We start from the raw sequence: 26,354 nt of genomic DNA, 5'->3' as shown, positions 1-26,354 counted from the left end.
TGAATTCTTTATCTAGCATTTCAGAGATTTCCCTTTAGTTTGGATTCATTAATGTGGAACTAGTGTGATTTTTTGGGGGTGTTATAGAACCCTGTTTTGTCATATTGCCAGAATTACTTTTCTGGTTCCTTCTCATTTGGGTAGACTGTTTCTTCAGATTGTTCTTGAATTTATTTTTGATTTGACTCTGTTTTTCAATGAGTTCCTATTTTTCCTTTTAAGGATGAGACTTTAATGTTTATAGTTTATTATGGCCTAATTTGATTCTTTGTACTGTTAGGGGTAAAGACTCTGTATGAGTTCCTAAGTTGTAGACTTTGTGCACTGGCTTTCCTAGATGCTGGTTGTAGTAATTATGTGTTTGGTGTGTGGGCAAGTTCACTGTCTTCTATTGGGTTGGAATGGCAGGGATATCTTGAAGCTTATCTCATTCTCTTGAGGTGCAAACTTTATTTATTTAATTTTCCCCCAGTATTTTATTTACTGAGTTGATGATTCAGGCTTCAGGCCAGTAGGGGGGGTATCCCTGAGTAGGAACCAGTTGTAGCTAGGGCAGGTGGGTAGATGTAATACCCAGTGGTAATACCCAGAGGTCCCAGTCTCCATGAAGGTGGCTGGGGGAGCTCTCAATTAGATGTGCTGAGGTTTTTATCAGGGAGAAGGGTGGGAGCTACCTCAGTTCCTCTGCCAGGCCAGCAGGAAAGGAATCCACCTCCCAGCCTTACTCCTATCCCAGGGTTCCAGCTATTCAGATCAGACAGGCATCTCTTTTCATCTGTAGGAACGTTGATGTTCCAAGTAGGGAGGAATTGTCACTCTGCCTCTTGTGCAAGCCTGAATCTGGGGAGTGCTCCTCCTGTGGGGCTACAATCATTCTAAGTTGTTCCAGGAAGGCTGTCTATAGGTTGATGCCCTCCATTTTCTCATCTGAAACAACCTGCTCCCACTAGCTCCTGCCTCTTAGATCATGTTGTCCTGCATGAAACCTCTTTACGCAGCTTTCAAATATTGCCAAGATGTGATGGGCCATGGTAGAAATAAGCAGAATGTGCTAATTGCCACATTTTCTCCTTAAAAGGAGAAAACAACAGCATCTAGCTAACATTATTTACTGAAATTGTTTTGGACCACTGAGAAAATAGGGCCAGAGAGTTTCTCTATAACAGGAGATAGCAAGAGAGTCTGAAGAGAGCACAAAATCTGAGCAATGGGAGGGAAAGTGGTAATTCCAAATATATTATTTTAAGTCGTCATGAGGAAATGAAGAGAGTAAGATGTGTAAGAAGTGGAGGTTCGTTTAATATCTTTGCTTTAATAACCAAATCACATAGCTAGTAAATTGGGCAATGAAAATTTAAACTTGGTCTTGCCTGATACAGCATTAAGAAAAAGGAAAGGACAGAAAGTTTTTCTTAGTAGCAAGATAATGATTAAAATGTTGAATATCCAGTGACTAGGAATATTCATTGGTGATCATTTTCTCATTTTATTAAGGAAAATGTTCACTTCTTGACTATTGCAAGTTTCTTCCTGACCATTAAAGTAATAATAACTAGCTAGAAGTTATTGTGCCCTTATATGTGTCAGTGTCTGAGTTTAAACAAGATCTGCTTTAACTTGAATGATTTTTGACAAAGCAGTTTTTACTCAAATTGCCTGCCACGCTATTATACCACTCAAGAGTGGCCAAGGGCTATAGGCAAAGTAGCCATGCCTATGGCACTTCTCAGATCAACAGGGCCCTTCTACTATTTATGGACAATTAGAAAAACATTTTTATTATTCTCTGTTTATACCTGTTTGTATGAATAAAATAAATGTTTCCTTGCTTATGGGTATCACCTACTTAGTGGTATTTACTTTCAAGTTTTATGCTGTTGAATTGCTGACATACAATGTGTGTTATGATGGAATCAAGGGTTTATCCTGTACCCCTTCAGCCACCATGTCAGTAGGGAACAGCAGAGCAAGCCTGGGAAGGTCACAGGAGTTGAAGGGGCTGCAGGAGGTCCGTGAAATGGGAAATCAATATGTGCCCGATGTCTGAGGAGGAGGTGTTTCACTATAATTAATATTTGGATTAGGAGGATTTGGCAGGAGGAAGAAGTTTTGACTCTAACCTTTATGCTAGTGAGCCTGCTCCCTACTTCATGGAGAAGCTGGGAGCTATAGAAGAGAACTTCCACGAGCTCCTGCTTCCATGTCTTTCCCCTTACCCATACCTGTGTTCCTGTAACCGACCTTCTCTCATGTGACTCTGCTTCCATGGTCCTGGTGAAGGCCAACCCTCCTCCTGTCTGTCCATTTCCTCAAGGGCATCACTCCAGAAATTCTCTGTCATGTATCAATTTCTACACCTCCATTAGTTCACTTCTACCAATTTACTAGCATTCTGTCATTTTTCCCATTAGAAAAATAATCCATGAAAAAGAGGACTTGGTACATAGCAAGTGCTCAGAAAATGCTTGTTCAATGAATAAATGAATGAATGAATAAATGAATGAAAGCACTTAAGGGAGTAAGGCTTTTGTAATAATTTAGGGGTGGGCTGATTTGGACTTGTTGGCAATGAGAATAAAAAGAAATGGGAGGTAGGATATAAACTTTGAAGAAAGAATTAAAAATCCTTGGTTAGTTATTATATACATATGTAATACAGGAGGGGAAATAACCTGTAATTTTAGGATTGTGTGTTTGATAATAAGATTATTTTGTGGTATAACTGATAAGGATATACTTGATAGAAGTGGTTTGTTTTCCTCCTTCAAGTATTTTTATTTCCATTTTTTCATATATCTTTTTTTCTAAGAATAAAAATCTTATCTTCTTAATATTAGATATGTGCATTGGCCAGGGAATGTTTTCTTTTAAGATTTATAACTAATGGTAAATTATTAATGTTGAGCCTGAGAGGAATTTGCCTCTGTTCACTACGAGTTGTAATTACTCTTTGGAGTCAACTGAGGGCTAGAAAGAGGTGACCCAGAGTTAAAAAGCATTTAGCCCACTTTGCCCAGGGCATCTGAAAGTGTTACTGTGGCCTCTGCAGCAGCCGTTAGGTCCACTCAAGAAATAGCTAGTGCACTATGGACTATCTAGACATGGAATATACTTTGCAAGAATTCCCTCAATGAGTAGATTATTCCCATCTTCCTCTTTCAGTCTTTCTTTCTTTCTTTCTTTTTTTTTTAAACTGTGGCCAGGCATGGTGGCTCAAGCCTGTAATCCCAGCACTTTGGGAGGCCGAGGCAGGCAGGTCACGAGGTCAGGAGATCTAGACCATCCTGGCTAACACGGGGAAACCCTGTCTCTACTAAAAATACAAAAAAAAAAAAAATAGCCAAGCATATTGGCGGGCGCCTGTAGTCCCAGCTACTCCGGAGGCTGAGGCAAGAGAATGATGTGAACCCAGGAGGCAGAGCTTGCAGTGAGCCAAGATCATGCCACTGCACTCCAGCCTGGGCAACAGAGCGAGACTCCGTCTCAAAAAAAAAAAAAAATTGTAACCGTATTTTGTTTGGTTTGGGACATTTCTTCAAGTAGATATACAGTGTACATTTGTCATATTTTCTCGCTGTTCAGTTAATCTTATGAACTCGTTTCCTATATTTGGGGGGGACTTCCTACCTTATGAATATCTTTTCCTTAAGCAAGTCAACAGAAAAATGTGTAATCTTAGCCTCCCTTGCAGCTGAAACACAACAATGTGACTTAGACTCCATCAATCAGATTACGTCAGCAAGACTTGGATTTGCAAGTGAGAAATGGGAGAAAGTATGTATTGGCTAGAGTCCAGTTTGGGGTGGGGGAAAGGGTGGTGTTGGAAGATGGCAGGATTGGGTCTACTTTCCACTGTCAGTGGTACAAGTTGTGCCTGACCCAATACAATGTTGGCTAAAGCTTTGTCCCTCCCCGTATGGCCTTCAAGCCTGACTGCTGGGTACCCCAGGGACTTTGTAAGCTTCCTAACAGCCTTTAATAAGTGTTTTCCTGTGTAAATGAACTTTAATGCTTCTATAGCACAAGGTACAGTGGTAATGGTTTTTAATGTAGCACAATAAGGATTAAAGAAAAGAGGGGACATTATGTGCACATTCTCCAGTTTCTTCTTCCTGTAACAAAGTGGGTGTGATGGTTAATACTGAGTGTCAACTTGATTGGATTGAAGGATACAAAGTATTGATCCTGGTTGTGTCTATGAGGGTGTTGCCAAAGGAGATTAACATTTGAGTCAGTGGGCTGGGAAAGGTAGACCCACCCTTAATCTTGGTGGGCACCATCTAATCAGCTGCCAGCATGGCCAGAATATAAGCAGGCAGAAAAATGTGGAAAGAGAGACTGGCCTAACCTCCCAGCCTTCATCTTTCTCCCATGCTGGATGCTTCCTGCCCTTGAACACTGGACTCCAAGTTCTTTAGTTTTGGAACTCCGACTGACTCTCCTTGCTCCTCAGCCTGCAGACTGCCTATTGTGGGACCTTGCAATTGTGTAAGTTAATAAACTCCCCTTTATATACATATTGATTCCATTAGTTCTGTCCTTCTAGAGAACCTGGACTAACACAGTGGGAGAAGAATGCAAAAATAGCTCTGGATCTTCATGTAGTTATAATTAATAGTAACAAGTGACATTTTGTGAGCACTAACTATTTCAAGTTACTGTGCTTTTCAGATATTGTCTAATATAATACTTTTGGTGGTCCTATGAGAAGAGCCATCATTATCTCTATTTTTAGAAGAGAAAAAATGATGTTTAAGCAACTTGCTATCTTAGCCCGGGTTCCATAGAAAATGGAGCTTACATGTGAGCTTTTTATTGGAGAGGAGAGGTAGTAATCCCAGGGTAGTGAGAGTAAGGAAAAAAACAAGAAACAAAGAAGGGAAGGAAGGACAGCAAATACAATGTACTGTTACTGAGCTTGTCACAGCTTTATTAAGAAGCAGCATTTACTTGGTCATGGGAGATGTCTCTGGACAGATCTTATGGGACTTCTGTGCATTAGAAGAGTCGATTGTGGGAGGGAAGGAAGAATAATTCATTTCCTGTCTCTCATTGATGAAAGTTTGCCCATAGGCCTTATTTAACCTCCAGATTCTTTTGGATTGTGTTACTCAACCCCACTGGAAGTGTTGTGGGGGCGGGAGTATGCAGCCAGCACCTCTTGTAGAGCAGTTGGCAGGGGCCTGGGTACAGAAGCTGCTACAGCGCTCACCACACTGCCATGAGGGAACTCATGCTGGAAGCCAGCCCTCACCCTAAGAAGCCAGACAGCTGAAAGTGTTAAGAAATGGGACTGTCCATTGAACAGGCTACCAAAAGCCGGGGAGGCAGTTGGGACAGGACAGATCTGGGAAGGGAAATACTTGACAAGAGACATCACTCTTGTCTCTGCCTCACCTGGCATTCTCTGTGTGTCTATGCCTGTGTGTCTGTTTTCTCAGTACAGTAGTCATATTGGATTAGGGCCCACCCTTATTCAGTATGACCTCATCTTAACTTGATTACCTCTGCAAAGATCCTCTTTCCAAACAAGATCACATTCACAGGTACTGTGAGTTAGGACTTCAACATATCTTTTCAGGGGACACAATCCAACCCACAAAACATCCTGATGATTAGAGAAGACATGGATAGAATTTGCAGAGAAAAGGAAGTGATTAATTTAGTTTTGAGTATGTTGAGTTTGAATTGCTTTTGAGATGGTAAGACTGTTATGTCCAATAAGCAACCCAAATATGTTTCTGGAGCCTCAGGGGAGTGTTTCTGGCTGGTAAGGAGACATAGGGTCATCAGCATCTGTGTGAAACTTGCTGTGAAATAGACAAGTGATGAATAAAACCTTGAGGAGCCACAATGCTTAACAGGCAAACACAGAGACAGGAAGGTTGGGGTGACTTACAAGGAGTAGGCAGACAGGAAGTTCAAAAGAAAAAAAACTAGAAGAAAGTAGTGTCAGACACGATGTGAGAAAGTTCCCAAGGAGGAACACAATGCTTTTCTAAGCTCAATAGTATTACACAGCAGCCAGGTATTGAGAATTGTTTTTATATGGTGATTTCATATGAGTCCATGTAAAGGATGGAAGAATATCCCTTGGATTTGCAGATGGACAATGGTTATCCAGAGAGGTTTCAGGGGAGTGGTAAGGGCTGGGGTGCAGGGGGATCATGACAAGCAATGGTAGGTAGAACTGTGGCAACAGCCAATAGAGGAAAACTGTGCTATGATGAAATATGAGAACAGGAGGTGTGGTTAGAAATCAGGAGACTTGACGATCCTTGTTTCCAGACAGGAAAGAGCCGTTGATGGAGGAAGAGGTTAAAGATGTGAGGAAGGGAGCAAGCAAGGGCTCAGAATGCAGCTCCCAGCTTCAAACACAGCACCTTTGTTATGGCTTCTTCTACATGTTGAGCTTCTGCACATTATTTAATATGAAGAAAGGGTTCTAGAAAATCATTGGAAACTGTTGAATTAGATGTCCTAGCTCTAAAAAGTTCTATTAATTATTAATTATACCTCTACACTGAATAATTTATAGTAATAGCTTGAATGACCACATTCAGATAATCCTGGGCTATTTAAGGTCATGTTGTCCAAAAAAAAACTTAATAGGAATAATTATTAAAGCTGTAATTATTTGCATTTCAGTTCCTGACTAGCTCTTACAATTTGGACATGTGTAAATTTCAGCTTTTAAATTTTGGTTTGTGTTTGAAAAATAAAAGCATTTCTCAGCTGAACTATTAAAATATTTGTAGAGTTTTTTTACATGAAAATGAGATTTTAATACTGGTTCAATTTTTAAGCCATATATTGCAGTTTAACCAAAATATATTTTTATAGCTCTCTGCTTAAGTAAAGTTATGGGTAGTAATACCTCTTTGTGAAACACATGTATTATTTATTATCATTATAAAAGAAATTCATGTTGGTTGGAAGAGTTTGAAAAAATGTATATACATATCAAGAAAAAACTAAAATCACAATCACATGTAATTTCACCACCTGGGGCTAAGAATTATTTCGATGCTTTTCATTCTTTCGTATTATGAAATATTTCATATGTGTAACAAATACCCATTTATGCATACTAGGTTTTACTACATTATGGCTTTATTATATATTCTTAAGAAAAGGTTTTTGTTTTGTTTTGTTTTTTTGAGACGGAGTCTCACTGTCGCCCAGGCTGGAGTGCAGTGGCGTGACCTCGGCTCACTGCCACCTCTGCCTCCCAGGTTCAAGTAATTCTCCCGTCTCAGCCTCCAGAGTAGCTGGGACTACAGGCACCGGCCACCATGCCTGGCTAAGTTTTGTATTTTTAGTAGAGACGGGGTTTCACCATATTGGTCCGGCTGGTCTTGAACTCTTGACCTCAGGTGATCACCCGCCCCAGCCTCCCAAATTGCTGGGATTACAGGCATTTGCCACTGCGCCTGGCCAGGAAAAGTTTTTTGAAGAAATAATGTTACGGAGTCAATTGAAGGCTCCTCTTCATCCTACTTCCCCTTCCTACCCAGAGGTAACCACTATCTGGAAGTTGGTATGCATCCTTTCTATGTTTTTATACTTTTACGATGTATGTAACTATTCATTCAACATGGAGAAGTATCACTAGTAGCTGAAAGCACTGCCTCAGCCAAGCCCTCCCTAAGGAGGTCTCAACTGGGACTCCTGAAAAGGGCCTGAACTGAAGCCTCTGAACAGAAGTGCCTGAGCTAGGAAAGCAGAGAAGCCTATGAGCAGGGCTAGTGGGGGTGGAGGGAGCAGGGAGTGAATTCTTGGCTGCAAATCCCTCCAGAAGCTGTAACATACTAGCTATGTACCAAGTCTGATGTGGAGATGGCAGTTTCCCCCAATGAGGTCTGCCGGGCAAAGCCTTGTAACTGTCTAGGGTCCTGCCTGAAAGATAATACATAGGATTTTGGCCTGCAGCCATACTCCTCAATATGGTAATTCTATGTTTAACTTTTTGAGAAACTGCCAAATTGTCTTCCAAAGTGACTGCACCATTTTCCATTTCTACCAGGAATATGTGAAGGTTCCAATCTCCTACATGTTTGCCAATAGTTATTATTTAATCTATCTTTTGGATCATAGCCACACTAGTGGGTATGACATGGTATCTCACTATGGTTTTTCATTGCATGTTTCTGTAACTCATGAAGTTTAACAACTTTTTTTTTGCCCATTTTTAAACTGGGTTACTTGTGTTTTTATTATTGAGTTATAAAAGTTTTTACTTATTTTGGAAAGCAGATATGTATCAGATATGTGATTTGTAAGTGTGTTCTTCTATGTGTTCTCTTCTCATTGTCTTGATAATGTCCTTTGAGGCACAAAAGTTTTCAATTTTGATGAAATCCAACTTATTGATTTGGTTGCTTGTGCTTAAGAGTCATTCTAGGAAACCATTGTGTAATCCAAAATCACGAAGACTTAAACACCTATATTTTCTTCCATAAGTTTTATAGTTCTAATTCTTATATATAGGTCTATGACTCATTTAGCATTAATTTTTGCATATGGTCTGAGGTAAGGTTCCAACTTCATCTTTTTGCATGTGTGTATCCAGTTGTCCCAGTACCATTTGTTGAAATAACTTCTTTTCCTATTGAATTTTCTTGTCATTATTGTCAAAAATCAGTTGACCATATATATAAGGTTTATTTCTCAAGGGCTTCTCAGTTTTATTTTATCAATCTATATGCATATCCTTATGCCAGTCTCACACAGTGTTAATTACTGCAGCTTTGTAGTCAGTTTTGAAATCAAGAAGTATGAATCCTTCATTCTTATTTTTCAAAATTGTCTTGGCTGTTCTGTGTCCCATGTGTATCTAGATAAATTTTAGGATCATCTTGTCAATTTCTGCAAGAAAAAAAAAAGCCAATTGTGTTGAATCTGTAGATCAATTTGCCTATTGTGATAGGCAGAAAAATGATCCCCCCCCTCCCCCGCAAGATGTCTACATTCTAGTATAATTCCTAGACCCTATGGATATGTTATGTTACATGGTGAAGGGGAATTAAGGTAGCAGATGGATTTGAGGCTACTGGACCCAGTGTAATGACAAATGTCTTTAAACATGAAAAAGGGAGGCAGAAGATTAAGTGCCAGAGTGATGTGCTGTGAGAAAGACTTGACTGGCCATTGCTGACTTTGAAGATGAAAGTGAGCCATAAGCCAAGGAATGTGGGCAGTCTCTAGAAGCTGGAAAAAGGCAAGGAAATAGATTCTCTCCTAGAACCTTCAGAAAGAAATGCAGCCCTACCAAAACCTTGATTTTAGTCCAGCAAGAACCAATTTAGAACAATCCAGGACTATAAGATGTGCGTTCTAAACCACTGAATTTGTAGTGATTTGCACAGCAGCAAGAGGAAACTAATGCAGCCATTTAAACAATAGCAAGTCTTCTAATTTTTGAACACAAAATGTCTTTCCATTTATTTAGGTCTTTTTTAAAAAACTTTTTTCAATGATGTTATGCTCTTTTTAGTGTACAAGTCATGTACTTTCTTTGTTAAATTTATCCCTAAGTTTTGGGTTTTTTTGAAGCTATTGTAAATAAATTGTTTTCTTAATTTCATCTTGGATTGTTCATTGCTAGAGTATAGAAATATAATTTATTTTTGCATATTGATTTTGTGTACTATAAACTTACTGAACTCATATATTAGCTGTAATTTTTTTGTGAATTTCTTGCAATTTTCTACACAAAATATCATATCATCTGCAAATAGAAATTGTCTTACTTCTTTCTTTCCGATCTGGAGACCTTTTATTTCCCTTTCTGACTAAGTGACTCGACTAGAAATTCCAGTACAATGTTGAATGAAGTGGTAAGAGCAGACTTCCTTGTCTTATTCCTGATCTGAAGAAGTGTTAGGGGAATATAAATTAAAAAACAAAATCTCTTGCCAACCCAGACAAGCTCAACCCAAAAGTAGAAAAGAAAACAGTTTGGATTTTTGAATAAACATTAAACCAGATGTCATTTTCAACATAGGCAATCCACTAAAGAGATAGAAAAGACAGAAATAAATCTCATACAGCTAAGCAGATGTAATCCTTGTTATACATGTTCTCAAGATAAATAATAACTAGTCTTCAAGCAAGAGGACTTGACTCACCATTTGTCACACATAGTTCATCCTAAATTCATCTGATAATGGGGGTAGCCATCTGTGTTTACTAATTGCCTTAATCCAAAAGAAAAACAAATCTATCATATCTTTACGACAGGAGGTAGGTTTGTAGTTTGGACCCAGGTGCCTGCTGAGTTAGGCTCCACCCTCCCATGGAAACTCCCCTGGTAGGTGCATTGTCTTCCTCATTGGCTTCATTTCAAAGAGATGGTGGCTACGCCTTTAAGGAAAAGGTTCCTGGGTTATAACACTGACAAGAGGCTTATTTAAGTTTTGGAAAGATTTACAGAGTTCATTTTAAAGAGGCAGAGAAAGAATGAACAATTATAAATTTTCTAAGGTATACGCACTAAGAAAAGGTGGAGAGTGTGGAAAATCTCTTACCCTTCTTGTGTTGAGGGAGAACATAGGTGGTTGTATGTATATGTGTGTTTTTCAAGATTCATGTTATTTACCCGTCTGAGTGGAAGCTGTTGGTCTTTATCGTGAAGCATAATGTTACCTGAGAATCGTGCAGATGTCTTTCATTGGGCTGAGGATGTTTCCTTCTGTTCCTAGCTGAGTGCTTTTATCACGAAAGACAGTTGGACTTTGTCAAATGCTCTTCTCTGCATTTACTAAGATGATCCTTTTTTTTTTTTTAGACTTCATTCTGTTAATATGATGTTTTACCTGGATTGATTTTCGTATTTTAAGCCGTCCTTGCTTTTCTGAGATAAATCCCACTTGGTCATGGTATACACAGTAGTCCCGTCTTTTTTTTTTTTTTTTTTTTTTTGAGATGGAGACTTGATACGTTGCCCAGGCTGGAGTGCAGTGGCGTGATCTCGGCTCACTGCAACCTCCGCTTCCCAGGTTCAAGGGATTCTCCTGCCTCAGCCTCCTGAGCAGCTGGGATTAAAGGCATGCGCCGCCAAGGCCGGCTAATTTTTGTATTTTTAGTAGAGGCAGGGTTTCACTGTGTTAGTGAGGCTAGTCTCAAACTCCTGACCTTGTGATCCACCTGCCTTGGCCTCCCAAAGTGCTGGGATTACAGGCGTGAGCCACTGCGCCCAGCCCACAGTAGTCCTTTCTTATCTATGATTTCACTTTCCATAGTTTCAGTCAACTGCAGTTTGAAAATAGTAAATGGAAGATTTCAGAAATAAACAATTTGTAAGTTTTAAATTGCGCACCATTCTGCACAGTGTGGTGAAATCTTGCACTGTCCTGCTCCTTCTCACCTGGGATGTGAATCTGCTCTTTTTCCAGTGTATCCACACTGCATGCTCTATCTACACAGTAGTCACTTAGCTATCTCAGTGATCAGGTCAACTGTCATGGTATCTCAGTGCTTCTCTTCAAGTAACCCTTATTTTACTTAGTAATAGCCCCAAAGCATCAAAGTAGTGATGCTGGCATATTGTTATAATTCTTCTATTTTGTTATTAGTTATCGTTAATATCTTACTGTATCTAATTTATTAATTAAACTTTATCAGAGATATGTATATCTAGGGAAAAAAGTTTGTATAGGGTTTGGTACTATCTTCGGTTTCAGGCATCCACTGGGGGTCTTAGAACATATTTTCCCTGGATAAGGGGGTACTACTGTAATTCTTTTTGTATGTTGCTGGGTTCAGTTTACTAGTATTTTATTGAATATTTCTGTGTCTATATTTATAAGGGATATTGGTCTGTTTTCTTTCTTGTGATTTTACTTGTCTGGGTTTTGTAGCAGGTTAATACTGACCTCACAGAATGAGTTGGGAAGTGACATGATTTGGATTTGTGTCCCCACCCAAATCTCATGTTGGATTGTAATTCCCCGTGTTGGAGGTGGGGCCTGGTAGGAGGTGATTGGGTCACGGGGGCGGATGTCCCACTTTGGTGGTGCTGTTTTTGTGATAGAGTTCTCACAAGATCTCATTGTTTAAAAGTGTGTGACACCTCCCTACTCTCTCTCTTCCTCCTGCTCTGGCCATGCGAAGATGCGTGCTCCCACTTTACCTTCTGCCATGAGTCAAAGTTCCCTAAGGCCTCCACAGTCATGCCTTTTCTATAGCCTGTGCGCCAGTTAAACCTTTTTTCTTTATAAATTACCCAGTCTCAGGGATTTCTTTATAGTAATGCGAGAATGGACTAATTCAGGATTTTCTTCTTTGTTTTGTAATGTTATGCCAGAGTTGGGTTGGAAAGTAAATCACGATATGTAGGGTTAAATAAAACCCATCTGAGGCCATGACTCGCCAGATGCCTCAGATAGGAATTTGGGCAAGATAAAAAAATCAGAGGTTAGTCATCATTTTCATTGTCCTTATTTTCTAAGAAGCCTGTCAGTAAAATTTTTTTATGTTTATCACTCATAAGTAATTTATAAAATGTTTTTTATTTCAAAGGTTTTGGTTTTTTCTCTTTATTCAAAGCTTATATTTTATTTGGCTTTACTATGTCAGAATACAGCTTGTACAATTATAGTTTAGAATAAATTGATAAATTGTTCATACTCTGATGATTCAGATAATCATTGCATAGCATTTATCCCCAACTTATTGGTTTAATACAATAATAATAGTTTATTTGCTCAAATTCTGCAGTTTGAACAGGGCTTATTAATAACAGCTTATCTCTGCTCCATGAGGCATTAACTAGGGCAACTTAACTGGAATCGGAGGAATCTCTTTTAAGGAGGATATTGTTACTGGCTTTTGGCTGGGAGCTTACCCGGGGATATTGGCTGGGTTCTTGGTTTACTTCCATGTGTTCTCTTTAAATGGCTAGACTGGGCTTTGGTTTTTTCAGTATCGTGGTTGGAATCTGAGAGGGAATGTTCCAAGAGTTAGAGTTCTGAAAATATAGCCTGCATGTACAGGCATGCATCACAATTGCTAATGTTCCATTGGCTAAAGCCAGTCACATGGCCAAAACCAGAAATAATGTATGGAGGGACTACACAAGGGCATATATACTAGTAAAAGTGTTTTCTCAATAGATCACCAAAGTAAGAATTTGCCACACCTGATACGTAGAAAAGTTTATGTAAGTTTTATGAATTCCTTGAAGATAATGTGTTTTGTTTTTAGACTGCAGTACTCGATATATATTTATCCAACTATATTTACTGTATTGAATTTGTAATGATACTGTCTAGAATTATTTGTCTTTTCTCTGACTATTAAGGACCCTTCTCTTGGGCAGGGGTTCTTTTCTTTCTATTTCTTTTCTTTCTCAATGACCCCATTCACAAAGCTGGTTAGTTTATACTTTTCATAAATTTGAGACAGTAGAGAAAAATTTTAAATTAATTTGTATGTCAATTTAAAATCAGTGAAACTTTAGTGTTGGTACAATCAAGGTATACTTTCTGATATGGCTTGGATCTTTGTCCCCACCTAAATTTCATGTTGAATTTTAATCCCGTATGTTAGAGGTGGAGCCTAGTGGGAGGTGATTGTATTATGGGGGTGAATTTCTCCCTTGGTGCTGTTCTCATGATGGTGAGTTTTCGTGTGATCTGGTTGTTTAAAGTGTGCAGCACCTCTCCCTTCGCTCTCCTTCTCCTGCTCTGGCCACATAAAACGTGCTGGCTCCTCCTTTGCCTTCTGCTATCATTGGAAGCTTCCTGATGCCTCCCAAGAAGCAAATGCCATCATGGTTCCTGTACAGCCTGCAGAACCGTGAGCCAATTAAACCTCTCTTCTTTCTAAATTACCTAGTCTCAGGTATTTCTTTGTAGTAGTGCAAGAACGGATTCATACACTCTTTAAATGTGATAAACAAAACAAAGTACAATCCTTATTTCAGCTTTGTTTACCTTTTGCCTTTCTCTCATTTAAACTGCCAACATCCAAGGAAAGAAGAGTCAAAACTTATTTGAGTAAATATAAAGATATTCTATGCCTTATATTTTAAAAATGTATTGCATTTGGCAATTCTTATAACACACTGAACAGGTCATTTTCATATTGTATAAGAAAGGAAGTTAAGGCACAAAGCAAATATCTTGTTTTCCACAGTCCTACAATTTTGAAGTGTCATTTCATTCAGCCACACCAGGTCCATTGCTAAAATAGTTTATTCTCTCCGTATAGAGTTGGCATCCCATGGGTTACCCAGATAGTAGTTCATTCCTAAATGGAACACAATAAATCTGGAACTAAATAAAGTGGTTTATTTCCCTCTGTTTTGAAAATCTATATTGTGCAGAAAGAGAGAAGAAATGATTATCTTTATGTGTTCAGAGATTAAGACTAATTTTGATGGTGTTAAGAGCCGAAACTATGGAAGTTTTCAAGGGTAATTCTTTTAAAGAAAATAGCTCGCGAGACTTGCAGGGTTTGGAGCGGGAGTCCGGCCGAGAGGAAAGCTGGAGGCGCCGGTGGGGAACAGGTCGGAGTTGGAGCTTGGCCAGAATTGGGACCGGTACCTGGCGGATGTGGTCGTGAAGATAGGCACTGGTTTTGGATTAGGAATTGTTTTCTCACCTTCTTTAAAAGAAGAATGTGGCCATTAGCCTTCCGTTCCGGCATGGGATTAGGAATGGCTTACTCCAACTGTCACGTGATTTCCAGGCTCCATATCTTCTACACGGAAAATATGTCAAAGAGCAGGAGCAGTGACTTCACCTGAGAACATCCCAGTGGGAGGACAAGAGAAATTATGTTTATTCCTCAGGAATACTGAAGTGCCCTGAAGTAAGCTGCCATTCTTCTGTAACAATGTTATCAGTAATGCTTTAAACTCCAGCACCTGGTTACGTATTCGAAACCAAGTCTGTTTCTTGTTTTGTATTTTCTCTCTGGAAATTGTAAGGAGGTGGTCTTAAATAAATTAAACAAAAATAGGGGGGGGGGAAAAAAAAGAAAGAAAGTAAAAGCTGCCTGCATTGCATTTGAGTGACTTGAATAAGTAAAGGGAAGCTGAGGTAGGTCATTCAGCTTCTTGCTTACAGGAGGGAAACTAGCGATTTAGTGCAGGTAAAATGGTAGTAAATATGGACTCTCACTTTTTAACTTTTACCTAGAAATTATTGATGAAAAAAGCCAAGCTCCGTAAAATACTTGAAGAGATTTGTTCTGAGCCACATGTGATGACCGTGACCCGTCACACTGCCTCAGGAGGTCCTGATAACATGTGCCTAGGGGTGGTTGGGTTACAGCTTGGTTTTACATGTTTTAGGGAGACCTAAGACATCAATCAACATATGTAAGGTATACATTGATTTGGTCCAGAAAGGTAGGACAACTTGAAGCAGGTGGCGTAGGTGGGATTCATAGATTTTCTGATTGATGATTAGTTAAAACTGATATCATCTAAAGACCTGGAATCAGTGGAAACAAGTGTCTGGGTTAAGATATGGGATTGTGGAGACCAAGGTACTTATCATGTAGATGAAGTTGCATAGGTGGCTGCCCTTAGAGGCAATAGATGGCAAATGCTTTCTATTCCTACCTTTAAAAGGTTCTAGACGCTCAGTTAATCTCTTCAGGATCAGAAAAAGACCTGGAAAGGGAAGGAGATTCTCTGCAAAATGCATTTCCCCCACAAGAGACAGCTTTGCAGGGCCTTTAAAAATATGTCAAAGGAATATATTTGGGGTAAAATACTTTGATTTTTTTCAGGGCCTGCTATCTGTCGTGTGATGCTACACCAGAGTCAGGTTGGAATTTGGTATCTTATTCCTACAAAGATCAGTCCTAAGACCTCTGTTGTAATGTTAATGCTGATCAGCTGTGCCTGAATTCCAAAAAGAGGAGATTATAATGAGGCACGTTTGAGCACCCTTACCTATCATGGCCTGAACTAGTTTTTCAGGTTTCTTTGGAATTCTCTTGGCCTACAGGATGGGTCCATGGATTCGGTCGAGGGGCTTAAAATTTTAGTTTTGGTTTATAAAACCTAGGAGTCATATATTGGACAATTGCTCATTTTTTCAAACCTTAATTTTTGGTCACGTTAGTAGAAACGATGACCAATTATGGCAAACCAGAATGTCAACAAAGCAAAATACCAAGGAAAACGGCTTGTTGTCATGTCAGAGGTACAGACAGCAAAGATCAGTTTTAAGAAAATGTGACTTAAAGTTCCTCTCTCTGAAACCCCTTCTTTCTTTATTCCCCCTACTCTGTCTTTATCTTGTTACCAGTGGAGGGAGTCCAGGTTCTTGGCATCTTGAACAAAGAATTGGACAGAACGCACAAAGCAAGGAAAGAATGAAGCAACAAAAACAGAGATTTATTTAAAATGAAAGTACGCTTCACAGGTGGGAGTGGGTTGAGCATAGGGGCTCAAGAGCCCTGTTACAGGATTTTCTGGGGTTTAAATACCCTCTAGAGGTTTCCATTGGTTACTTGGTGTATGCCCTATGTAAATGAAGAGGATGAAGTAAAGTTACAGTCATTTACTTGGGGTATGCCCAATGTAAATGGAGAGGATATTTCCTGTCATAGCTAAAGTGTTTCCATTTAATTTAGTTCTAGGAAGTCAGCATGAATTGGCCTTATGTTCCCTGTCTCCAGACTCTATTCTCCTGCCTCCATCTCACACTCTAGTTTGAGGGAAATTACGATAAAGTTACTCGCTGTGTGGCCTTGGCCTCAGTATCTTATCAAGCTCTTATCTTTTAGTCCACCACCAACCAACAGTCACTGTCAAACATACAAGTCCTGGGTTCCCCATGTTTTCACCCCTCTTCCTCACTTTCTCCTTATCTACTTCCCAGAAATAACTACTATATAACATAGAAGAATAAATCACTAATTGTGAGAACTCACACATTGGCCTCAGAGAAGATATTTTGGGTAAAGGACATTCCTTGGTCCTCAAATGTCATCAAATCTGTGTTTTCTGTTGACAGATGTCTTTGTATCTGCTCAGCAAATGGGAATAGGGAGACAGAGTGAAATTGGTTGTGAGGAAGTTGTCAAAGGCCAAGGCCATTGGTTTTCGCATATTCAGTGAGGGAACTTCTGCTTCAGAGATGAAAGAGGAATGCATTTCTTTTGTTCTTCAGCCACATAAGATTACAGATTTAGGATCTATTTGCCCAGCATTTTTTGAGCAAATATGGTGATGATTCAGGTTAAGACATCTATAATTCTTAAAAGTCACTTTGAAATATGCGTTAGCTATCTGTTAAAATAAAAATACCTTATTTTGCTTAAAAATCTTAAAACACAGATTTTAGTACTGTGCCAAAGCAATAATCAAGAATTATTTACACATCCATGAATTTGTTTTGATAAAACAAATTTTAATTTGGAAAATATTGTTGACTCTGTCCTCAGCGATTAAACCACACTGAAAAACAAATGTAATCTTTATCTTAAAACTGTGCATATCTGTCACAAAGGTATTTTCAGTCTTTAATCGATGGACATAGCATTTGGAACAGGAATAGATATTACAAATTATCTCTCTGTCTTACAGATGTGAGGAAATTAATATCTACCCAACTTCACCTCCAAAGTCAAACAGCCTATTAAGGCCACAGAACAGTTTAAAAGTCAATTCATGAGATAAATGTTATTTTTAAAAATAGTCTGTTTTCTTCATGGCATCTAATAAATTTTCAATCAATCAATCAATCAATTAATTAGTATATTAGTTGTCTCCTTTACTGGAATGTAAACTCCATGAGGCCAGGTATTTTGTGTGTGTTTGTTTGCTCCTATATTCTACTACGTGCTCCTGGCACGTAGTATTGCTTGGAGATGAACGGGTAAACATGCCAGATAGGGGTTTCCATGAACTAGGGGCAAAGATCAGGAGGTAGGCTAACATGGGTGGGACAGGGTGAGAGTAGGCTGCCACTCGTGTTTTGAGATCATACATGCTTTTACCAAACTGGACCTAATGGAAAGGACAACTGACACCCCTGTCACCACTACCAACATTTTTACCTATAATAGTAAAGGTTCTTGGTCTATCTGACTTTGACTTTAATAGACTGAGGGTCAACTATTTGGTTGTCCGTTCAGAACTCCTCAGAATTCAGGAATATGACAGTCTGTTCTTCACTACCATATTTATTCTGCTGCCTGTTTTTTTCTAGCTCACTTATTGTCACAGTCCCTATGAAATGTGACAGATCTCTCTATGTAATAATAATGCCACTTTGCATTTGTATAGTACTTAGTATTTTTCATGGCACTTGCACATTTATTATCTCATGAACAGATTCTACATAAATTGGAGTGTCGCATGAAATGATCTGAAATCAATTGTGTCATTCTGTCAATGTCCACTGATCCTAGTGGAGAAATGAAAATTGAGTCTGATTTGACTCATGATTTTGCAGTAAAAACAAGAAACTAATTAAAGGCAGATCAACAGCTACACTGGTAATCACAGGTCCTGGTTTGCATAATGCAGTGTCAGTCTCTTCTGCTTTTTACTGTTATGAATTTTATGCATATTAGATATAAAATGTTTCCCTAACTTGAAGAAGTATTGCATTAATCTATCAAATAATGGATTGGTTTTAGTTGTAGCAGTTATCTACCACTCATTCATAAAAAGGACATTGATAACTCTTCCAGGTGGAGTGTCTTGTCACTCTGGTTCATAAAATGTTATTTAGAGGTCTGAATCATGTGTAGGGGTGAAGATAACTTCCTCCTTCCTCACCCTTCTGAAGGTTTGATAATTTGAGTCTATAAAACAAATGCATAATAGACAGATTGATAGGAGAAAGGTATACAAATTATTACTTGCACATGTGTACATGAGAACAATATGAAATATGAAAACTCAGGAAAGGCCAGATGACTGAAGTTTTATACCATCCGGAAGTCGCAGAAGGAATAGGGGCTTGGATTGTGCAAGACAGGTTATGGGAGGGAGGGACAAGAAAAGGCCTGGCTAGTGAAGGTGGTCTTGTTATACAGAGTGCTATGGTTTGAAAGTTTGTTCCCTCCAAAACTTAGATTGAAACTTAATTCCCCATGTGGCAGTATTAGGAGATGGGACCTTTAAGAGATCACTGGATCATGAGAGAAGAGCCCTTATGATCTAGTGGATCATGAGGATCCATTCATGGATTAAGGAATTAATGAGTTATTATGAGAATGGGACTAGAGGCAGATCCAAGTGAGCACCCTCAGCCCCTTTGCCGTGTGATGCCTCGTGCTGCCTTGGGACTCTGCAGAAAGTCCGCACCAGCAAGAAGGCCCTCACCAGATGCAGCCCCTCATCCTTGGATTTTCAGCCTCCAGAATTGTAAGAAACAAGTTCCTTTTCTTTATAAATTGTCTAGTTTCAGGTATTCTGTTATAAGGAACAGAAACAGAAAACAGACTAAGACACATGAAATTTCACAGGTAGCAGTTCTCAGAAAAAATAGATGGTGGCCTGTGGTAACATGTCTCTATCAGACTTTCAAAGGTGTCGTACTCTCCCTCTCATTCATGTGAGTTAATCTTTCCTGGATTCGCATAGGAGTGGGGTGGGGGTGGGCTCAGAGAAACCCTAGCTGTTTATTTCATGAATGTAGATTTTCTCTACAGATGCAAATATTCTCCACAAAAGACAGATTTTCAAGAAGATTTCTGTGGTTTGCAGTTCCTCTGAATAGCTATATGGAAATATGCCAAAGAAGTGTTTTTTGGGGGTGAGATATTCTGGTTTTGTTCACATGTATGTCCCTAAACACAATCCACAGGAGCTAGGTGACCTAATAAGAGGGTTTGGCATCTAGAAACCAGTTGTGGCCCACCTTTGCCGTGGGACTAAGGAGGCTATTCTGATGGCTTCTACTCCAGTTTGTTTATTATTTAACTTAACATTTACAGAGACATTTGGTAAAAATGTTTATAAAAACTAGGCCTGAATTTAACATTTCATATATTCAAATGTGTTTTGTACTTTAAGATGCTGCTTATATTTTAAAGAGCTTTTAAATCATTGATTTCATTGGTGGTTAAGGCATGTTAATGCATAGCTTCATGCAGCATGAGAGAAATAGAAAGCATTTAGAGAAGTGTCCCAAATGCCCAATATAAACACCCTGCTTTGCTATTTTTGTAACGTAAGTGCAGAAAACCATAGATAGTGTTTAAATAGCTCTTTTTGTGCCTTTCTAGAATACAGATGACTTAAACACTAACAAAGAAGGGTACATGAATAATACTGCAATTTAGGATTGCCAGATGAAATACAGGGTGGCCAATGAAATTTGAATTTTGAATAAACACCAATGAGCATTTTAGTTTATGTCCCGTTTACTGTATTTTTTAGCATATTTTTCAACTATCGCATTTTTAAAAGTAATTAAAATTTAACTGGCTGTCCTATATTTTTAGTGGATAAAGCTGTCAATGCTGGATGCCGTCCAAAAGCAGGCAGGCTCTCAAATTTGTGTTAAAGGTGTGCCAATTTCTTTTAGTGGCATAGTATGTTATTCCACAGCTCTTGAATGTGTCATCTAATTCTCTTGTCTCTCTGTAAGAGGTTTGTGTTCAGAAAAGTTAGAGCTGTTTAGGTATCAAATCTTTTTAACTAACTGCATAGCGGCAGTAGTCATCTATGAGCTGAGAACATTTCCGTGATGCCAGGCTTATAGACAGCATATGCTCTGAGGATAAGGTTTTGAGAGACTCTTCACATCTGGAATGATGTTGCCCATTGAATATCCCCAATTGTGGATCTTGCGGACATACATGAATTAATATATTCCAAATTGATGTAGTTTCTTCCTGCACATCTGCTCCCCCTGTATCTGTGTTAATGACTCTTATACCCATTTAGTCACCAGAACCAAATACTTGGGAGGCTAGAGAAGAAGGGGATCATCTTTCCTTTCTCTTTTTCTTCTCCCCACATCCAATCAATTCTGAAGTCCTGTGGCTTTCATCTTCTCATTTCCCTGATCACCCCATCAGTGGGCTTGTCCAGCCTTCCAGTCTCTTTTCTGGCTCAATCCCTTTACTCCTCCATAGTGGGGAATGCCATGAGGCCGATCAGGGTGCTCTTTAATTTTTGTGGCTCTTGTGGGACCAGGTTATATTTTATCAATGCTATTAAGTGCTTATAATAAGTAGGACCTCATAGAAGAAGATCAAGGCATGGATGGATCTCTCTACATTCATGATTCTGCCTAGTGTCTTCTCTGCTAAGCTGTGCTTATCTCACCATATATCTGAATATTATGTTGCTCACTTTTTCCAGAAAATGCACCGAGATTTATATCCCCATGGTTTTTCCAAGTTTCCGCACCCTCATTAGTTCTCATTAACTCCTATCCTACCATAGTGATGGTTTTATGAGCCATTTCTCGGCAATGGTTTACCTACCTTCAGCAACCATAAATATCCATGGACATGCACACAAACATTCACATACACATACAAACACACAGACATCCACAATACATGCATACACACAAAAATACACACACATTTTATTCATCCTATATTGCTACATGCTGTACAATGAATTATAATTAGAGCATCATTTGATTTTCAGTCTAAATAAATGGTACTTACTGGCACACAGACTTAATTATGTCACCTCAGGTCAGAATTTTATCCTCATGAGTTCAGATAGAGTTTTGCCTCCTTGAGTGCACAAATAGTGGATCTTAAACCTTCAGACAGAAGGTTTATGTTCTTTTTTCAGTAACGGTGATAAGTTAGTTCTCTTTCTCCTTTGTATTTAAGGTACTCCCGGGAGATGAAGGTGTGATAGCCAATACCTGAGAACTAAATGTACTTTTTAATAGACTCAGAATTAACACATTGCAGTGGGATGCAGAAATCCCTTTTCTATCTTTACCTAGTGAAGCAAATATTATTGGATAAATAACTTCAATAAGATAGACTTACAGTAGTAAGTCTATTTTTATTTATTTCTAAAATAGACTTAGTAATAGTCTTCAAACAATTTAGCCCTCACTGTGTCCCAAACTCCTTGAGATTATTTTATTAATATTTTCTAACACTTGTTAAGGGAACATTTTCTTTTATGACATCTCTAAATGTCATTGTTTCCAAGATGCTATGTCATTATATTGTCAATGAGTTACTTCTTCAATGATAGTTTTTCAATTTCTCTTAAGGTTTTAATTTCTTCTTCAATTTCTTATACCTGTGCCCTAGTATTTCTTTCAGCTCATTAGTGGTGAAAATAAGCTAGTTCTTATAAACTCTTAGTTGTCAAATATTATCATCTTATCTTTTGAGGAAAGAACTAGCATTTAGAGGATAAATTTAACTGCTAATGTGGTAATGCTGGACACACCAGGAATTAGGGGCAAATCTGAAGCCAGCAGATGTCCTGGAAACATTAGCTCTTGACATCAGAAAGGTTCCCTGGGATGCAGAGTAGTCACCCTGGAGTCTTGCAGATTAAGAAAAAGCTCCCATAGCACACACACATATTTAAAAGGATTGCTTGAAGTGACTAGGTTTGAAGTGCAAATGGCAGCAGAGGTGGAAGTAGAAAAATAAATAGAAATGTTTCCCTTAGGAAGTCATGTGGGGGCAAAGACAGTCACAGGCCCAGGGCTTTAAGATATCTCCCAGGGAGCTATCTTCCTGTTGCAGATGCTCAGGCCTTTGTCCTGCAGGGTTGTTTTGTACACCTCAGAAACAGTGCTTGAAATTCAAGAAAATAAACATTGTTGACTTGGGATGAGTTCTCTGCTCTAATTTATAAAATAGGCAAATTGTTTAGAGTCCACTGCTTTAACCCTATTTTCGTCAGTGATTTGTAACAGAGCCTTCATCTCTGTGTGCACTTGAGGGGCTTGAGGAATGGAAATTAGGTCTGCGAGTTACCAGCATATGGTTTCAATGGAAGACTTGGATGTGAATGAAATTATCCAAGGAGAGAGTAAAGTATGAAGAGAAGATGAATGAGTGAATGAAGGAGGAAGCCACTGAAGGGTCATTATATGGTATCTGAGAGGGAGGAAGGAACCATTTTTTCTAATATTGCAACTTGCCACCTTACCTCCTCTCCAGACCTCCTTTATTCTAGTCGAGTTTATTTTCCTATAGCATTTTTCACTTATTAAAATACTACATCATTTACTTTTAAGTTATTTTCTTGTGTTTTATTTTATATCTTCTCTGCCTCCTGTCCGTTACTAGAAGGTGAGCCCCATGAGGACAGATTCCAAGCAGGTAGAAGAGTGACTAGTACTTCTACTAGTCACTAGTGCTTAGTCATGTTTACTGGATGAGTGAAAAACATAGCAGTGTTTCAAGAGGAAAGTCTGCTACAAACTGAATGCTTGTGTCTCTCTAAAATTCTTATATTGAAATCCTAATCTGCAACGTGATGGTATTAGAAAATGTGGCCTGTGGTAGGTGATTAGGTCATGAGGGCTCTGCCCTCACCAATGGGATTAGTGCCCTTATAAAAGAGACATTGAAAATTTATCTTTTGAGGAGATAATGGAAAGCTGTCCTCCAAACAAGTGCAGGTGCTGGCTGTCGGGAGTGAAAGCACACCAAAGATAGGAAATGCAAAAGGGATTTGAGGGGATATGGGTGGAACACTCACAGCTTGTGCTTTGTGATCTTTTGGAAATATGAAGCAAATCTTCTGAGATCTCAGTAGATGAGAATATGAGAAATTTGTCTGTGGAGAGCCAAAGACGTTTTCTGTGTTGAGCATGTTTTCTTCTTGTTAAAGCATTTTTTTTTTTTTTAATGTGAGCAGTTGATGAAGGGATGGCAGGGAATACTTTTTGTACATTTAGAACCGCAGAGCCCTGCGGAAATCTCAGCCCCAATTCCCCCATTTCCGTATTATTGAACTGAAAAACACTAAATATGAAAATGCTTAACTGATAGACCTAGAAATCATACTTTTCTTTGCAAATACATACTATAAATCTTAAACTAGGAATTCTTCTTCCTCTCAAGAACAGTAATTTGTTGATTATTTTTAAGTCAATACTGATGTATACCTGCCTTGATTGTTTTGATGCCAATTTATAAATTTCTTTATACCTTACCCATTGTCAAAGCTAACTATATTAATCTTTACTCCATTAGAGTACTGAGGCCAGACCCAAGTACTTATTATGGAACTGAATTAGCAAGCTACTTAATTTAGGGTGTGTGTGTGTTGAGTACTTTTAGTACTCCGTTTTTTAGTGTACATATATGTTAGAGGAAACTTCTATTAGTACAAAATGTTCAAGGGAACTACACTCGCCTTCACATAAATTAAATCCAATTAAATTAAAAAATAGATTCACGAACCGTTGCAAATTATTTAAATGTTGTTTAAATTGTGTGGCAATTTCAGAAGCAGTGAACATGGTAGATATTGTCATTTCCCGCAACATATTTAAATATGGTCTTCCCCCTACTTTATATGCTAGAGCTGAATAGCAAAGGGAAAGGCTCTATCAGTCAGTTTTTTTCCAAATTAACACCTTATCATTAGTCACCACAAAGTCTCAGTGGCATTCAACTTCAGAATCACAGGTATGTGAGCCTGCTAGGCTAGTTCTCCTGCACCCTGTTGGTATGTGGGTTGTCTGGGGGCAGACTGGTTCTGTGTGTCTTATGCTGGGCCCAGGCTGTAAGGGTAGAAGCTACCTGTTACACATTCTTCCTCTGGTAGTGGACCGAAGCTCCTAGAAGGATAAATGGAAGCCCTCAGTACCTGTTCAGACTGAGGCTGTAATCAGGTTGTCACTTCCACATTCCATTGGTGGTCAAAGGAAGAAAACACAGTCAAAACCGAAAGCAGGAACGGATGATGAACACTGCCCAGAAGAGGCTACCACAAGGATGGGATGTACAGAAGCTCCCAGAGCAGCAAAGAACTGGGGCCAGCAACTCCATCTACCACAGTGGGCTTGCTCTTTCTGGAAATAAACACCCTTGGATGCATACTAGGTGATACTTATATGAGTTATTGGTATTTAGTGCTTAAGCTGGAATTGCTTGATATGCTTCCTGGTTCATCTAAGGCTGGGAAATTTCAAACAGACTTTTTGATATCCTTTGTTGAAATAGTGATTAAGTTAAACATTTCAGATACTTAAAAAATAACTCCAATAAAGCTTGAAAATTGGATCTTTCTGAGCGGATTCTCCCTTCCTTAGCATGTATTGATGTCCTTATTTTACATCAGCCCCGAGGTACTGAAGAGTGAGCCGTATGGGGAGAAGGCTGATGTCTGGGCAGTAGGCTGCATCCTTTATCAGATGGCGGCTTTGAATCCCCCCTTCTACAGCACTAACATGCTGTCCTTGGCCACAAAAGTAAGCAACGCTGGGAGACAGAAGGGTCTCGTGTAGCTAAAAATGCAATTCTTTTTCTTATTAAACAGATCTTTGTGATTTGTATGTAACTGCCCATTAAAAGCAAGAATTGTTTTTATTAACTGCATGATCCAGTTTATTTTTTCCGCTTTCTTCTAAATATATATCTCATGTAATGGCTTATTTCCCTCTATAGTTGTCTTTATTTATAATACAAAATTATTTTTAAAAAGACGTTTGGTCTTCTATTATTTATTTATTTATTTAATTTATTTATTTTTGAGACAGAGTCTCACTCTGTCAGCCAGGCTGGAGTGCAGTGGCATGATCTTGGCTCACTGCAACCTCCGCCTCCCGGGCTCAAGCAATTCTCCTGCCTCAGCCTCCTGAGTAGCTGGGATTACAGGTATGTGCCACCATGCCCGAATTTTTTATTTGTTTTTTTTAGGTTTCACCATGTTGGCCAGGCTGGTCTTGAACTCCTGACCTCAGGTAATCCACCCACCTTGGCCTCCCAAACTGCTGGGATTATAGACGTGAGCCACTGCGCCCGGCTGGTCTTTTATTTTTAATTGCAGTCTGGACTACTCACAATCCAGTACCTTATATTATCCCATACACCATTTTATTATGAATCTAAGGTTAATTTTTAACTCAGCTTGGAGAATATAATTCCATGTTCAAGAGCTGTTTAATTGATGCAAATGTTTTATTTGGTCGGGATTTCTGACTAAAATTTATGTGTGAAGTTATCCTGCTTAATTAGTAACTCTCAGGTTACGGTCAAGTATTAACTATTCAAAGATATCCGTGGCCCCTTTACTTCCATCACTCTAGTCTGTTTGTTTTGCAGATAGTGGAGGCAGTATATGAACCAGTGCCAGAAGGTATCTACTCTGAAAAAGTAACAGACACCATCAGCAGGTAATTAGTCTCGCGGCTTCAGACATGTAGGGACAATCAAGAAATACCTCATTTCTATAATAAATCACTATTTATGGATAA

General features: G+C 38.9%; 1 protein-coding gene, 1 long non-coding RNA gene and 1 pseudogene across 8 annotated transcripts in view; 2 read left to right on the top strand and 1 right to left on the bottom strand.

Moving 5' to 3' along the window:
- The window catches only part of NEK10 (NIMA related kinase 10), a 266,308-nt gene that overhangs the window by 141,839 nt on the left and 98,115 nt on the right, over positions 1 to 26,354 (top strand). For all 7 annotated transcript variants that reach the window (XM_055380935.2, XM_055380933.2, XM_055380926.2 and 4 more), the window contains exons 24-25: positions 25,220 to 25,349; positions 26,203 to 26,273. In XM_055380935.2, coding sequence (XP_055236910.2) covers positions 25,220 to 25,349; positions 26,203 to 26,273 — 201 coding nt within the window. The remainder of the gene's footprint in view (positions 1 to 25,219; positions 25,350 to 26,202; positions 26,274 to 26,354) is intronic.
- LOC129532256 (uncharacterized) lies at positions 8,663 to 12,939 on the bottom strand. The gene is made up of 3 exons (XR_008677914.2): positions 12,848 to 12,939; positions 10,648 to 11,253; positions 8,663 to 8,868 (listed from the first exon to the last, which is right to left on the bottom strand). It is a non-coding gene; the product is annotated as an uncharacterized lncRNA (long non-coding RNA).
- LOC101139153 (MICOS complex subunit MIC10-like) lies at positions 14,227 to 14,968 on the top strand (annotated as a pseudogene).

The sequence above is a fragment of the Gorilla gorilla genome, chromosome 2 (genome assembly GCF_029281585.2).
Source record: "Gorilla gorilla gorilla isolate KB3781 chromosome 2, NHGRI_mGorGor1-v2.1_pri, whole genome shotgun sequence".
Lineage (NCBI taxonomy): Eukaryota > Metazoa > Chordata > Mammalia > Primates > Hominidae > Gorilla > Gorilla gorilla.
Note: the sequence above shows the minus strand (reverse complement) of the source record. Positions and strands in the feature narration are given on the sequence as shown.